Source organism: Pelodiscus sinensis, chromosome 11 (assembly GCF_052426305.1).
Source record: "Pelodiscus sinensis isolate ZL-2025 chromosome 11, ASM5242630v1, whole genome shotgun sequence".
In the NCBI taxonomy this organism is placed as follows: domain Eukaryota; kingdom Metazoa; phylum Chordata; order Testudines; family Trionychidae; genus Pelodiscus; species Pelodiscus sinensis.
In genome coordinates, this window is record NC_143062.1 from 48893360 (window position 1) to 48910659 (window position 17300).

Consider the following 17300-nt stretch of genomic DNA (forward strand, 5'->3'; position numbering starts at 1 on the left):
GGCTTGTCAATCCATGAGAAACAAATGCCATGAAATGCAACTGAGAGCAGGCAATGTGAAATGGCAACACGGCATTAAGACACTGTATGCTTTTGAGTCCCTTTTATACACAGGTGTCTTTTAGAGCAAGAAATCAAACAGGAGTATTAATTATATGGAAATTTAATGCATCACACTTACCAGGCAGGAGAGTTGAGAGGTGGTTTAGGAAAATCAATTAAAATTGTGGCCTCTAATGCAGGCAAGATGTAGAATAACAGTGCTACAGACATTTAATCCAATGTCAAAAGATTAAGATGACCTTTCTAGAAAGTGCTCGTTGGACCTAAGAAGTAGGAAACAGAGTAACAGAGCTTTATATCTTGGCAAGGGAGCAGCGCAAGGACCGTGGCAGCCCCAGATATGTGGATGAAAGACAGTCTAGAAATCCATGGAGAATCTGTCAGGCTGACAGAGGCACTCATCTTGAAAGGAAGAGATGGGATTAGGAGGTGCCTCAGATAGAAAGCAGGGGGAATTGTACTACAGGCTGAAATTCACCCCTGTGCAGCAGGCTGGCACAAAGTTTGTGCATCACTAAGGTCCCACTTAAGCTCCTATGAGCTAAAGACTGGAGCACAGAAATTGGGATCATAGGCACAAAGACGACAAAACCTGGCTTATTTTCCTTACTTGAAGTTTCAAGTGTAATTTGCATAAATTCATGCCAATTGCATTTAACTGGCTTGCCCATTTGTATCCTGATACCTTTCTATTTGGCAAGCCTTTTATATAACAAAGGCTGTTTCATTTAATTTGGTTTATTGGTTGGAACACCCTCAATCTTCCTCATGTCAATGAAACAATGTGTATTTTCACTGTCGCCTCATTAGAACTGAAGATACAGCAAAGCCTACCTAATTCACATGAACAACCGAAAGACCTGTTGTAAATAACTGAAATTTGTGAATTAGCGAGGAGTCCTACACAAAGCAGAGGTGCCACCTTGCAGAAGGTACTCTGTTCAGCTGACAAATTGAGTCCCAGTGCATTTACAGAGGTTCTCCCAGTGTATTTGGAAAGGTCACACAGCTGTAGCCATATGAGACTTTGCTAGATCAATCCACTATTAAAGTTGTGTGAAAATGTAGGGGGCTGTTTTCTGGGTCTGAATTCTGAGTAGTGCAGTTAGCAAGATTCATGGACGAAAACTCTTTCACTCCAGTACTCCACAAGGAACCAATTTAATATATTACTGTTGCTTCTAGAGACAATGTACAACAAAACAGACTGTTGCAAAACAGACAGAAGTGCCATGCATGGGCCCACTGGGAAAATATTGCTCTTGCAGATATTTGTTAGCTTTGTATAATTATAACACCTTTCACAAGATCAGTTTGGAAAAACATTCTGTTGTTGCATATTATTATTAACAACACTCTATTCTTAGATTTGTAAGGAAATACAATACTGATATGGTTATATATTTGAGGCAATATATTGCCATTAGGAGAATAGTAATGTTTTCCAGCTGTATACAAAACCTATATCCTGATACCAGACAACCACCATCCACTTCCTCTGAAAGAAAAGGTTTTCTTAGAGCCAATTTCACAGGCAGCAATGAATTTACAGTTCACTAAAAGACTTTCAGGCAAAGGCACAACATATGTCAAACTGGTTCCATGTAAGAGGTTATCTAGAAAATTGGATTTAAGTAATAAGGAAGCTTATTTGAAGCACTTAAATTCAGAAGGAAGATCTTTCTGTAACCCTACCTACTGAACTTTTAAGGACATTTATGAATGTTTTCCCCACTCATATCCTGTTTTGCAGTCAGAAGAGCTATTTTTAAGCATGCAGGAGGCTGCTTTCTCCACTTGTTAAAACTTCCGATAACCTTTTCTATGAGCAGTAGGGGAATGTGTGTGTTAAGTAACTGCCTTAACCCTTTCCTTGCGTGTCTTCTTTTCTGCATATAACTTGCAACTGTTAAAAACTAGACAAGATATAGTTTTGTTTTTGTTGTATTTTACGATCATGCACATAGCTGTTTAATAAACACTGATGGCCATTCTAAACTGGACGCTCTTCATACACGTAGTAAATGTCCATTTTTCTAATAGCGTGGACTAAAATATCTCATCCCTTTAAAAGCTATATTCTATAAAGTATATTAAAACAATGAGTAGTCCTGTGGCACTTTAAAGACTAACAAATGTATTTGGACTTAAGCTTTTGTGGGCTGAAACCCACTTCGTCAGGTGCATCTGATGAAGTGGGCTCCAGCCCACGAAAATTTTTGCCCAAATAAATGTATTAGTCTTTAAAGTGCCACGTGACTCCTCATGGTTTTCACTGAAACTGTCTGACACAGCTACCCCTCTGAAATATTTATGTTTACACTCATGACATTTATATCAGGATGGATTACGGCAATAGGGAGGGAGCTGTTTTCTATATATATTCTATTTATGTTTAAGGTACCCGGGGTAGCTAGCATGGGATGGTGGCAGGGGTGGGGGTAGGGTGGAGTGCGAGAACACAGACAGCTAAATACATCTGTCAAATAGTTACAATCTCTTTTGAAAGGCTGCACTCCAGCACACATGGGGTGACTTTATTCACACCAGTGATACCAATATAAAACATGGGTGAGTTTTTCCTGTCTAATGCCTCTTTAGAATTGGTGGAAATTTAAATTTAAGCACTGGTTTTACATGGAACTAAATGGATACTTTGTTTGTGCTCAGACCAAGACAATTGGAAAGATGCTATGTAACACTTTCCACCAGTAGCTCTCGAAGTGTGTTATTAAAAAGGAGGGTAAAATATAATTATCTCCATTTTAAAGTTATTGCAGAAAAGTAAGCTTTTTCTGTGATGGCCTCAGTGCATCGCCACTTATGGGACATAGCACCTTTAGGCTACATCTAGACTACATCCCACTGTTGGCAGAGGGATGTAAACGAAGCACTTCGAAAGTGTAAATGAAGCTGGGTTTTAAATATCCCGTGCTTTATTTGCATAATAACGTAAAAGCGCTATTTCAAAATTGAAACTGCAGTCTAGACGTGGTTCTTTCGAAAACAGGGCGCTTTTTCGAAAGAGCCAGTAAACCTCACTTCATGTGCCCTTGCTTTACTGGCGTGTCACTGTAGCAATATCGGTAGGAAAAACAACTATCCTGATGGAAATCAGTGGAATCTGGCAACCCGGCCTGTGGGCAACAGTAAACAAAATGTGTCATGGGCAATGCACCCTGGACCGTAGGTTGTCCACCACTGCTGTAGCAGGTTCATAAGTTATGCAATCTGCTTATCCTCCTGTGCCTGGGGGAAGCTCCCATGGCTTCCCATGTCCTGCCTGACGTGCCTTCATCCCACAGGCAGAGAAGCAGTTGAAACTTCAAGTGCATTTGGCTTCCGTAAACCTTCTGACTGAGCCTCCTACCTTTGCGTTGGGTGCTTAAAAGCTCGGCCTCTGTGCCAACATCTATACAGAAACCTGAGCTACAACCGGACACTCCTGCCTCAGCTCCCTTCCTCGTGGTCACCCCTTGAAAGCTGTGAGCTTCAAGAGATCCCCATGACACTGCTCCAGAAACTAGAAAGGAAGCATTTGATTTGCCACAAGGGGTCTAAGGAGATGTATCTCCTTCTCCTTTTCTTCCCCAGACTCCAGTCTTACTCAGGATGGTCCTGCTTGCGCTTGTTAGCTGTAAGAAGAGCCTTGTCCTATCGCCACAAAAGGACAGTCTTTGAGAAGCTCAAGCAAATTATTTGTTGCCCGTTGGGAGCAGCAGGGGAACCCATTACTAAACAATCGCTTTCCCACTGGCTTGAGAGTTGTATTGTTAGTCCTTAGCTAGCAAACCATTTCCTCCAGTTTAAAGACACAGGCCAAGGCTACACTAGACCCTGCAGCTTGGCTTAAGGTACGTAACTTCAGTTATGTAAAATTCATAGCTGGGGTCGGCTTACCTCAAGCAGAGCTTAGCGCCATCTTCTCAGAGGGAGGCTGACTGGAGCAAACTCTTCCGTCAGCTTCCCTTACTCCTCACTGTGACAGAGCCGGAGGGGTCCGCACTGGCGGCCGGGGGAGAACCCCCCCCCCGGCTAGAAAAACGGCCGCCGCGGCAGGCGAGCACACTGGCGCGGCGGCGCTGGGGTCCGGACGCCCCGCAACGCCAGCAGGAACCGGGAGCGGGAGGCGGGGCCGAACACGGGCGGCGGGGAAGCGGCCGGCTCTGCCGCCCCGGCTGACGCTCCAGCGTAGGGCACGGGAGCATGACGGGGCAGCCACGGGGGTAGGGACGCCGACGGGGTGGGACTCACCGCCCAGACGTCATCCCCCAGCGACCACAAAGGCCGGGGACGCCCCGGCAGGGGGGGGAGAAGTGCAGCAGCAGACGCCCTGGCGTCCAAGAGCACCAGAACCCCGACCCCACGGGCGGCGAGGAGAGACGGGCTCGGCAGTTGGTGGCTCGCCTTGGGATGCGCCCGGCGACTCCGGAGCGGTGAGTGACCCGAGCCTTGAGCCGCTACCGGGGCAAGTCAGCGGGGAGTGGAAGGAGCCCGAGGCAGGGTCCTTTTGGCGCCCGTGGGTGGGCGAATTGAGGGCAGCAGCCCCGTCCGCCGTGGAGGGCGACAGCTGGTCGCCAACAGCCACTTAGGGCCTCGGGCTGGGACCCGGAGGAGAGGGAGGGCCCAGGTCCCCCACTCCCCTTCCCCCGCATCAGCACTATCCACAAGCAATTCCCCGGAATCCTCAAACCCGCGCGGCCAAGACCGCAGGAGGACATTGGTCCAAGGTCAGGCCCCGCGCTGACGCGGCGACCCCCCCTCTCCCGTCAAAGCCGAGGAGGGGGGGCCCGACAAAGGGGTTGCCGAACCCCCTCAGTCGTTAGGGGCTGAGGGGTGATCGCCCCCTCACCCGGACACCAAGCAGAGGACCCCAGGTAGGGGCCAAGGAGACAAACCCAGACGGTGGGTTCGCAGGGCCTCGTCCCCCCCTCCAGACTTGCTCGGGGGCTGACGGGGGAGGGAGCGAGGAGCTTGCACCTGCACAAATCCGTCACACTCACCACTATGAGGAGTACAGGCGCTGGCCAGAGCTGCCCTCAGCGTTTGATTTACAGGTCTTCTCTAGACACGCTAAATTGAACACCAGAAGAGCGCGCTTTGGCGCATCGACTGAAGACGTGCCCACTACAGTCACAGCTGCCTCTGTAGCTTGCCTGAGCCAGGTGCTCATGGCAGAGTGCTATGCCATGTGGCGTTGTGCTCAGACCTTTACTGAATATCACCCACTGGCCTTGGCATTATGCTCCCATAGTGCTATAGGCTATTCCTGACTAGAACGCCTCTCCCCCTATGCTCTCATGGGGACACTGATTGCTAATCTCCTCTCATAAGTGGAAACAGATGGGAGAAAGCAGAGTGACTTACCAGTATGTGTGGTGCCTCTGTGCATTCACACAATCCACCCACCACAGGAGTTCTTTGCAGGTCAGGACTCTGCAGGCATCAGAGAAGCATTCAGGTGTTCGGAGATGCCCTCCTTGATGCAGTTGGAACTGAGGGGAACATCTTAGTATGAGAGCGTTCCTGCATTCCCATGGCTTTTTATACCAGGCCACCACTCGATGCGAGAGGTCCTTGAAGTAACTCTCAGAGGACAGTTATTAATGGTCACTCCCCCCGATGTAAGAGGCAGTACAAGGATAGGGACAGGCTATGGCTAGGGATCTAGGCACTACAGTCATGCAAACAACAAGAAAGGAGAAAGATAAACCCAGATTTTTAGACACAGCTGAGCAAAGGTGTGCCTTATCATATGCCCACAGCTGCAGGCCCAGTTGCTGTAACTGTCCATGTGCAATGTAGTTGGGTCCCACCTGCAAACCTTGGATTTGAATTTGAATCTGCCTTTTGGCAATGTTAATGTCCGTTTGGACCTGGTCCGATCCTCTCGCTGCATCAGCAGTTCTTGAGCAAGGTCAGATCTTATCAAAATTGACCAATCACTTTTCAAGGAGCACCCAAGAGATCCATAATCCATTCACCCAAAGAGTGTGCATCAAAGTCAGCCCGTAACAGCCTTGGTGCTAGTAGGCACATATTAATTAAGGGCTACACTGCCTGTGTAATGCTGTACTGAGGGGGTATGTAGGGCAGGGGTTTCAGGGCCAGTACCAGTCCTTAAATCCTTCTAGAGGCTCAGCAGGCACCCCCTTTACTCCCTGATGCCTCCTGCACCACTGTCAATTACCATCACTCTGACTTAGTAAACCATTCATGGTTTAGATGCTTGTAGATGTGCCTGGTGTTAGAAGAGAATCCCACCTTCTTTTTCTTCTTTTTCCTTTATCTTTAAAGGAAGACATCAGGTCTCATGGGTTGTGTAGAAAAGCTAGAAAACATGCCCCAAGTTCAGACAAAGACCTCAAACATGAGATGTCGAATAAAAAGATCCCCAAGTGTATTTTTAATCTGTGATTTCAAGAAGCCCTTCTCTTTTTGGTGGGCAGGGGAACTGATTCATGGGTTTTGAATGCTTGGGGTTGACAGTACAGCATATGCAAGTTGATAGTGAAACTTCCCCGTGACCAGGAGCCCAAACCGAGACTGTATCCTACAAAAGACATGAAACCGAGACCTCACCCTGGCACTGCCATGTCATAGCCTAAGGAGGCCGGGATATCCTTCCTCCTGCTAATATCCGCACCCTCGCACTGGGATTCTGTCCCCGCCACTAACATCCGCGTCCTTGTACTGGGATCCCCCGTCTCCAGCCAGGTATCTGAAAGTGAAACCTACCAGTTCTGCCCTGCTGGCTGCAGAAGCATGTCTGCTCGGTCAGCACGGTCGCATTGTGGTGGAGGCAGCCAGCATAGCTACTTGGACCAAGCATGCCCTCTGTGGCTGGGACTGTGTGAGCACTGGGCCTGGGTCCTGCTGGGTGAGTCCCCACACATCATCTGCCACCCGCCACCCTGGGCCAGCAAATAACTTTTCCAAACTTTTTTGCAGGCTGGATTGGGGAAGTGCTTGGGTCATAGATGACCCCCAGCCTGGGAGTTTGAGACTCCTGGTGCAGAGGGAGAAGGGGCATAAGATGATGCAACCCTCACCTACATGCAGAAGCAATGGGATAAGTAGTCTTCTTAATGCTCAAGACAGTGATGGAAAAGAAGCTTCTCAACTGTGTCACCCTGCATCCCATGAGCTTCTGCGGGGCCCAGCTTTGGAGGTATTTCCCCGAAGGAGCCCTTCCCTAGCAGGCAGAGGACTCACTGCAGAAGACATGCTGGGTGGCAGCTCTGTTTGCCTTTCCTGTGCCAGCCAGGGCAGGCTTTGTTTTAAGGAGTTAAATGATGAAAGATAAAAATCCAAGTTTGGGAGGAAAATTCCTCACTGTCTTGCTGAATCTCCCATCAGACAGAAGAAGCCACCAACTATTGTTTCATGACCTACCCCTATCAGTCTTTTGCTAAGGCAGTCCAACAAGTACATAATTGCAGGGAGTTGCCTTCTTCTACAGGACATTCACTACAGTCCATTCCCCCAGCTGAGTAACCACGCTGGCAGCCTCTTTCCAAGACTGGCCTGGCCGTTCTCATCCTCAGCCTGGCAGTGTGAGAGATCAGGACATTGCAGCTGTCACCTATCCTGCAGTTCAAGTCTGTCATGTCAGCTTTAGCGTTTCTCTCTCAGCAAACGTGCCGAAGAATCCCCTGGCCTCTCAAAGACAGGGTCTGCACAGAGCAACTCAGAACTCAGCAGATGCATTACAGAATTTGTCAGGCCATATGCTGAACTGATATTATTTCAGGAAGCAGGGAATGCCAAATTTATAACCAGTGTTATTTCCTGTAATGATAAAAACCATGGACCCAAATAAATTACCTTTCCCCTCGAAGGCACTCAATATTGTGAAGGCCTTTAAGACAGTACTAAGTGTGTACAGAAGAGAGCTCATGTCCCCTGCAGCTGGAATGCACAGCACAAAATAATGGCTCAGTTTTTTAGGAATGGAAGTGTAAAAAACGTAGGGAGATTTAGGCAAGTCATGCTGAATTACCCACAGTTGAATTTGGTCAATGCACAATCCAGGAATAATTGATATATGACTCTTCACTGCTTAAAGCGTTGCAGAGTTGGGAAAACATGACCAGTATGGACTAACAGCAGGCAGGAACCAGAAAGCAGGAGTGATCTGACGGCAGGTCTTGACATGTCAGTACAGCAAGCCCTGCGCAGTGCTCAATGTGTCTAAGTCACAAGATCAATATTTGTTTTACATTACAAATGAGCTAGGGGAGAAGAAAACCTTAATCTCATTTCATAAGAATGGCTCTATTATTGCTAAAAAGGACAGCCAGTAGGTGCTGGAGTTTTAAAAGGCTAAACTTATTAGCTCTGAGTACACAAGAAGTTGGGATTTCCTGATACTGTTATTTCAGGCTTAACGTTACTAGTGGGAAGTGTTGGTAAATCACTGCTTGTGGGGCCAAAGTCTCAATGAGTTACTGCGTGTTTCCCATTTCTGTAAGGTTCTGCAGCCATTTTCCTCCAGAACATGATGAAAACCCATAAAGTTCTCTCACGCTTTCCTTTCTCCCAGCCTCACCCTATTTTTTTCACATAATCTGATAGCAAAAGATATGCTGAACAAGGAAGTACAAGAACTCCACAGCACAACGGGGTCATTAATCTAAGGCCACGTCTACACTAAACCTGGAAGACCAGGTTAAGGTACACAACTACAGCTATGTAAAATATGTAGCTGGAGTTGGCTTACCTTAAGCTGAGTGTGGCGCTGTCTTCTCAGTAGGAGGCTGATGGAAGCAAACACTCCAATCAGCTTCCCTTACTCCTGGTGACTGGGAGGAGTACTGGTACTAACTGGAACTGCCCTCAGCATTCAATTTAGCTGGTCTTACCTAGACCTGCTAAATCAAACGTCAGACGATTGATCTCTGGAGTGGCAAATGGCTAAGGCTCAGTACTGAATTTGATTAGGAGATGGATAACTAGTAACGAAGGGCCCTCTCTCTCTCTCACTCTCTCTCTGCACATGCACAGCGCAGTTTACCCTGTATCCTGGCCTGCTCTGTGTGCACAGATCTGGCGGTGAGTGGGGTTTCTACAACCGTGCTTCTGTCACATATTCAAAGTATAACTTGTCCAGATGGGTCTCTGTTTAGCATTTGTTGTCTGTCATGTGCCTGATTCCATCTGTTCAATTCAGGATGGATTTCCTAGCCATTTCCTAGCCAAAGAGACTGTACAGCACAACAGTAACTGAGATTAGCATAATGGGACAAATGCCACCTCTTTTTCTAAAATTCCATGTTCCAAACAGCGCTGCTGAGATAGCTCCTAAGAAAGGAGAATCAGGCTTCTGTTTACTGTAAGGCTCCTTTATACCGTTCTGACCTGAAAAGGGGCCACTGGGCCACCATTTTTCCTCTCACCTGGGAGTGATGGTCACCAGTTTGCATGTGACTCACCAACAGATGCAGCAGCATTCTGTCACACCTTCCGGCAGGTCTTCTAGAACGGTGATTTTCAAACTTTTGTTCTCATGACACGGTTGAAGAAAATTGCAGATGCTCTCAACGTAACAATTTAACTGGCCAAGGGAGTGTGGAGCCAATGTTTAGGGTGGAGCCAACACATGGAGTCCTGTGCCCCCCTGCCTAGACTGGCTGCTGGCCTCTTGGTGATTCACAGTGCCAGGACAGTCAGGAAACCTGACTTAGCACCTCCACTAGTCATTGGGTTTCCCTGCAGCAAGGTGACCTAGTGCCCGATATTGTGTGACTCAGTCCTGGGTCACGACCCATAGGTTGAAAACCCCCTTACTAGGAGGTGTGATCAGGTGTCAAGAGATCTGGGCTTTATTCCCATTTCTGCCACTATTCCACAACAGTCCTGGAGGCAACTCCCATACCCTGCCTATCCCTCTGTTTTTCAGTCTGCTCCTCTCTAGGGCACGGAAATACAAATATTTGAGGCATAAATGCAGCAATACAAATATTTCTCAAAACCCCAGAGTCCTGAAAAGCTGGCAGCACACTGGGCTTTGAAAACAACAGACAGTAATTGTAGCGTATGCATGTGATTTCTCTGGGTATGTCTAGACTACATGGCTCTGTCGACAGAGCCGTGTAAACTAGCTTACCTGACATAGTCACTGAAGCGGGGATTTAAATAATCCCCACTTCATTAAAATAAAAATGGCCGCTGCGCTGTGCCGACAATCAGCTGATCCGGCACAGCGCGGGAGTCGAGACGCGGATCAGTCGACAACGGAAGCCTTTGTCAATCACTCCTGTAAACCTCGTTTCACGAGGCATAAGGGATCGGTCGGCAAAGGCTTCCCTTGTTGACCGATCCGCGTCTAGACTCCCGCACTGTGCCGGATCAGCTGATTGTCGGCACAGTGTGGCGGCCATTTTTATTTTAATGAAGCGGGGATTATTTAAATCCCCGCTTCACTGACTATGTTGGGAAAGCTAGTTTACATGGCTCCGTCGACAGAGCCATGTAGTCTAGACATACCCTCTGACAGAGAGAAATCACCCTGGTGCTTGCATCAGAGGCTGCCCCTATAGTTTTTAACCTCTGTAATTCCAGAACAGCTGCAGTACTATGCTACCGCCAGCGGGGGAGCTGCTGAGCACTGTACCCACAAGCCCAAGCGATTGTTGTATGAGAATTAAAAAGGCAGTGCATGCAGTGAATGGATGCAATCAGCAGAGAAGGCAAAATTCTGATATACAGAGATATGTTTGCAAAATATTTACAACTCCCAGATCCACTAATGGGAGCTATTGGCTCAAAAACACACCAACTGAAACAACCATTAACCATACGGAGAGAAAGTTCTGCTGGGGGCAAAGCCTGAAGTCCTCACACTCTGATCAAGCCAACTCATTCATTAAGTCACTCACATGTGCAGTCTCATTGGCTTTGACAGGACTAGTCACATGAGTGAAGTTACTCTTGGGTGCAGTAGCGATGTGCTGGATCAGGGCCCTTATTCTTACTCACTGAAGTCAATGGAAATTTCATCTGAGTAGGGATAACATCATCAGGGCTTTGCATAGAGGAACATTCCTTCTCTAATGAAATGTACACCTGAACTTTAGTGTTGCATGCAAAGCTGGTAGAAGTAACAAATAAGTCTGTAAAATACATCAAAAACCATACTTTATTTTATGTATAGCAATACAATTTACATATTAAATAACACTATAATAGAATGATTTGATATAGTTTTAAACATAACAAAAAGGAGATTTTCAAGTTACCAAAAATCCCAAACCCAAAACAAACAACCCCCCCTTAAAATAAAAAACAAAATTAAAAGCAAACAAAAAATAATTTCCCTAAACCAAACATCAATTCTCTCCCTCCCACAATGAATCAATGAAACAAATTTCTCCAATGGCTGGCTAAATCTAATTCCTATTGCACACACTTTGACAATGGAATTGAAAGAAAATCCAACGTTCACAATCACTGCCTCCCCAAAAATTATGTGTGTTGAATTCTTTTTGGAATGTGATGATTGTGTTTCACTATTTCAATACACAGAAAATATGTATTCACATGTCCACCACAAAAAAAAACTATGAGGGAGTTGAAACTAGAAAAAAATTAGCTTTATATGAAAATATAAAATTCTATGATTATATACCATAGATACAAAGTTCCCAGAAGATGCTTACCCAAGCAACAAAATATTTACAGTTTTAATGCTTTCTGCTATTTAAAAATGAAGGAAAAGGAAATGTGAGTAGACATGAATGCTTAGTTCTTTAGAAACAATGGCTGCTAGCTAGTTTCAAATGTTCTAACAAAACAAACAAAAAGAGTCACTACCCCAAATGTTGGAGAGTTGTGACATTTTATAAAATTGACTATCTCCTCTTTTGGAGACATGTTTTTTCTTAAAACTCAAGACTTTTTTTTTAAATTATCATCTGTAGAAAATGCTTCCCGTTGCAAATATTTAACAAAAATACTAAAAACAGTTTAACAGCAAAGATAAAGTAGAGGCCAAATCTCTTCATTACTGTTCCTTCTCTTTCTCACTCCATTTTGTGTTTCTTCTCCTTAGCTATGCAAAGCCAATGCAGTTTACATTGTCAGAATGGCAACAAAGAGAAAGTGGGGGAAATTAAAGCCATGTAGTAGACTAACAATTACGCCTTTTTGCCTTCATATAAAAATTCACTGGCACCATTTGAACATAAACTGCAGAACACAGAAGTTGATGGCAGAAGAGAATGAATTTGAGAGCATGACAGCTAAATATTTTAAGATTCCTACATTTTATTATTTTTTCTTTAAGTTTTTGCTGACAATTAGTAATATGCATCTTTGGTAAAACTGATATCTATATTTTAACTTTTAAACAAAACTCATCTGTTTAAAAAACAGAAAAGGATTTACAACCAGGCAGTTGGGCTGTGTCATTAAAAATGTTGTTTTTCTAGTGTTCCAGTACGTCACTCTGGGCTGAAGCAATTCAAGCAGTCATATCTGAAGAAGAACTGAAACCTTGCTGATCCAATAAGTAAAGCCAGAAACACAGAATGGATCCACAATAGAGGAATAAAAGACCAGAATCAAACATAAAAAATAAACTTTAGCCTTTTTTTGTTTCCAAAATTCATATTTAGAAACAGACATTCTGAAATGCTGAGGACAAATGCTGCTTTAGAATGAAAGTTATTTAGCCCTGGGCCCTGCAAACACTCAGTGTGCTCCACTGTACACTTGCGAGAACTGTCACTGACTTGACCAGACCTACTCCCCTGTGTAAAGTTTAACATACAGGTAAGTGCTTGAAGGATCAGGGGTTCTGGTGAACACCACTGATTTTTGGATGTTGTTAATAGACAGCAGCTTTTTCAGAAATTCTTGGTCAGTACTAAGGACTCAGTTCATCAGTGCTCTTCACTCACATGGTCTCCCAGCTGAACACACTTATAAAACATGGGGAACTATTTTCTAAAAAGCATATGTGCGTGCACTCACACAAACATCCCCATAGACACAGAGTTGTTTGCCATCCATTATTCCCCTTTCCCTCTGAGCGCAAGTGGTGAAGACCATAGCTTACAGCCAAGTAATGATTAAATTGTTCCTAATTCGCAGACTTGCACATCCTTTGAGAATTTCCAATGTTTGAAAGATATCACAACTCCACTGTAATAACGATTGAAATGTCATCACAATGCAGATAGGGACAGAGTGGTGACAGCAAAGATCTGTCAACTTGTTGCTCTGCACGTGTGGGATTTGCCGTTGGCGTGACAGACCAATGCCGGCATCTCATCATACCTCGGTAAGTAAGGATCTATTAACATATGTTCAGTCACAAGCAGCCCCAGGTGCAAATCTTGTTAAGTCGGTAGAATAGCAGCTGTTTACAGTGGGGTCAATTTGGCCCATGCACTCTTAATCCTGACCATCACATGAAACTCCTAGCTCTACCCATCCTCCTAGCCAACAGGACACTACCATCCTTCTGGTTACTTACTTCACAGTTTTCTTGATTCTCATGAGAAAAAAAAATCCAGGGAAAAGTCAAGACATCTGTCTGAGATATTTCCCCATGGATTAAGACCTGTGTTAGTATTTCAGATATGGGAAAATGCTAATACAAATGCAGGGGTTTCAAAACCATCCACCACAATTCAACTCTGTTCCCACAGCTCATTGGACTTAGAAAAAAAAAAGTGGTACAAATGTAAGGAATCATCCTAAGGAAAGTCATGCAGTGTATCATTAAAACAGCCCACTTCCACTGAGCTGCTACTTCCCCCAAAATGCAGAGTAACTGATTTCGAAATGGATTGAACAAATTCAGCTCTCTAAATACCTCTGTTAATTTGCAAGCCATTCTGTTCTTGTCAGGATTTGAATTATATTCCCCCTAGGAACTCAGATCTTTCAGATGTGAGCTGATCAAATCCAGTTCTGTGCCAAGAGTTAGAATTTCCTGGGGCAGCAGCCACTGCCAGCAGTGGGTGCATTGAAGGCTCTGGCATCAGCCCAGACTGGCAAATTAATGTCATTTGGAAGCCGCTTCAGCCCCAGCCCCCAGTGCAGACAGCAATGCTTGAAATGTGCTTGTAGGACTCCTGCTATTGAAGCAATCGGAAAGCCAATCTGAACTCTTAGGCCACCTCTCCACTTATCGTGCCGGAGACTGATCTTCTGGTGTTAGACCCGCTAAATCGAATGCTGAGGAGACCCTTAGTCAGCGCTTGTATGCCTCCATTTGTGAGGAGTAAGAGAAGCCATCGGGAGCAAATCTCCCTCTGCAAACAGGGTGCCAAGCTCAGCTTAAGGTATGTCGAGTCCAGCTACCTTATTTATGTAGTTGGAGTTGCATACCTTAAGGCAACCTTCTGGGTCTACTATAGACCTGGCCTTAGTGTATTAAACTGGCTGACCTTGGAGTGCCGAGCTGCCTAACTCTAACTATTGATGGTCCCACCAAAGCGTCATTTTGAGACCTCTTGACATTTTTTTATTGGAATTAGTTCCTTGCTGCTGGACATGGGATTTTCTGATAGAAAACACAAAGGTATTATTCATCGCTGTGAGCATCAGCAGTTATTTTGGACCACTAGTATCAAAAGGTTAAATACATTCAGATCAAATCAAGGTAAATGACATAGTTGTTATTGGGTGAAATCTTTCAAAGGCTCAGAAGTCTGGATTAACCAGGGCTGTCACTATGAAGTGATCTCTCCATCACTACAGATAACAGGCCAGCTGCTCAGCCTGTGTGACGGAGCAGAGCTTCATTCATTTCAGTGAAGCTACACTGATTTACCCCAACTAACGATCGGGTCCCGTATATCTACTTTTAACATTATTTAAAAGTTCACTTTAAATGTCCTTTTGAATGCAAATGCACAGAATCACTAGCTTATCTCTAACCCTCCAGAAATCCAAATTAATAATTCAACGAAAGAAGTGGGGTTGCCTGGCAGATGCTTACATCCTAACAAGGGAATATTGGAAGCAGAGAAAAAAACAACATGGTTTTACATTTAAGTGAACAATATGCTGTAATATTTTGACAGCAAGTCCTGAAACAATACAGTGCCCTTTTTGTTTGATTGAAATTTAAAACTAATGAAAATAAACCTCTCTATAAGGGAGTATGCCTTTACATCTACACTAAACAGCTGAACTGTCAAATTAACATATCCAGTTTTAGAGCAAATCATACCTATTTAGCAAAGCTGTTAGGGATGTGCTTAGCTTTACGCAGGTACTTAAGGGTTTTGCTAGATAAGGTTGGACTTAAGTACTCTACACAGGATTAGGGAACCAATGAGGGAATTACACCTAAATGCTCAAGATAACAACACTGTTTAAATAAATTAATTTGGGAAAAATTTTGGATTTATGTGGGAGGGAGAATGGAATCAAAAGGTTTGTACTAAATAATTAGCTTGGCAAAAAAATAAGAGGAAGAATGTACTTTTATAGGTAGTTATTTTTATTAGTTTGCTTCACCAGTAAATATGGATCAGTACTTTATGTTTTAGCACTAAAATATGAAAATTACACACCTGTAAAAATGGCATCTAACAGTTATGAAATTAAGAAACGTCTGTCTTCGCCATGTGACATACCAGTAGGTGTGAGGTCCTGTTCAAGAAATAGTAAGGAAATTAATGTGTTTAAAATATTGAATTGTTTAGTAATGTAAAATATTGTTACCTTTGTGTATCTGAAAACAGACCTTTTTTAGATTGTAGCACAGTTTTCGTTGAATTTGCTATGATGAAAATGAAAAATAAAACACTTTCCCATATGGCGGTTTTAAAACCTAAAACTGACATTTTTACTCTGAATAATTGGGGAAACTTTGAAGATGTAGTGTGACCATGTCGCAGGTCTGAGTTGTTCTGTGCATTTTTTTAATGTAATTTATATGTTCTACGGAAAGCAATGCTTAGGCCTCAAAATATACAAAAGCAGAATCTGAAACAATACAAAAGCAATTGTTTCAGCTCTGTGAGGCTATTATACCTTCACCGTTGCTAGTAATCACCTGCCACATTGTATCAAGAAAAGATGACTATTGCTTATCCAATGAACTGGAATACAGAAAACCTACAACAATTAAAATGAAAGCAATAAACATTAGGTGTCTGAAGGGGTGCAGTATTTTTTGTAGAAAGAATCCATCTGGTCTAGCATTCAGGATTTAAGATTCAAGGGCCACTATCATTAACAAAACTTCACTGCATTTAAACTAAAAAGTAGCATGTTTGTTGTCATGGAATGTCACATCAGGGCTTGCTTTTGTGTTAGAGAATTAGAGGCAGTAACACTGATCAGATAGTGCAAACTAGGTAAAATTGCGGTTCACTGTGTGAAATAAACAGAGGTGCAAATGCTCAGTAGGATACCATTAAGACATAAAATGGCAAAAAATAAATATCAAAACTTTTATCAGTGTAAAAAAGTAATTGGGTTATTGTATAACCTAGAGTCTGGCAAAAAAAGGCCTCAAAAAAGTTCACGCAGTCTTCAGAAGTTCTACAAATTAAGTGCCTTTTCAAGATTCCAATTAGACAAGAGACTCCATGCTTTCTGCAGGATCTGGTTCATCATTGGCCATCACAGCTCCATTTTTGTCCAGTGTCATGGGACCATTTCCATTTTCCTTAGTGCTCACCAAGCTTAGCATTGCCTTATAAAGAAACTGGTACTGTTCCTGGAATGAAAAGGACATATGGTGTCAATCCCCATGCTTTTTAAGAGAAGGCATTTCTACTTTGCATTTCCAGTATAGCTGATCATGAACAGTTATCAAAATGAAACCAGTATTTTCTCATGAATGTGGGAGGGCCAGTGAAATCACCAATATGGTTGCAACAATTAAATGTGGTCCCGAAACACAGGAATAGGTCATGCCCAACTAATGCACTTCACAGGCATGCTGCCATGCTTTCAAATTTACTTTCATCTTGCCGTTTTCTCCACCCAGCCAGTGCTACCATATCTGGCAAGTATTCAAACTATAGAGTTAAAATCCTCCCATTTTCAGGGGACATAATGAGAACTGTTGTTACCATGTGAAAGCATTCAGAAGTTATAGAATATGAAGCATTATTTTTGTCAGTTGTGTAGGGTTTTTTAAATCAATTTCATGCATACAAATTTGGATGCTTAAGACAGCAAAGTCTGGTCATGGCTAAGGGCTCAATTCATCAATGCACTGCACTTCATTCACATTGTCTCCCTGCTGAATACACTTATAAAACA

The 17300-nt window shown here is 43.9% G+C and overlaps 1 protein-coding gene and 1 long non-coding RNA gene across 6 annotated transcripts in view; one reads left to right on the forward strand and one right to left on the reverse strand.

Moving 5' to 3' along the window:
* Window positions 1-13728, forward strand: part of LOC112546378 (uncharacterized) — a 49667-nt gene extending 35939 nt beyond the window's left edge. The window contains exon 4 of the long non-coding RNA XR_003090063.3: window positions 12494-13728. This is a non-coding gene — a long non-coding RNA (uncharacterized LOC112546378). The remainder of the gene's footprint in view (window positions 1-12493) is intronic.
* Window positions 11185-17300, reverse strand: part of PTPRG (protein tyrosine phosphatase receptor type G) — a 659416-nt gene continuing 653300 nt past the window's right edge. For all 5 annotated transcript variants that reach the window (XM_075938464.2, XM_075938462.2, XM_075938461.2 and 2 more), the window contains one exon: window positions 11185-16749. In XM_075938464.2, coding sequence (XP_075794579.2) covers window positions 16603-16749 — 147 coding nt within the window. In that variant the 3' untranslated portion in view covers window positions 11185-16602. The remainder of the gene's footprint in view (window positions 16750-17300) is intronic.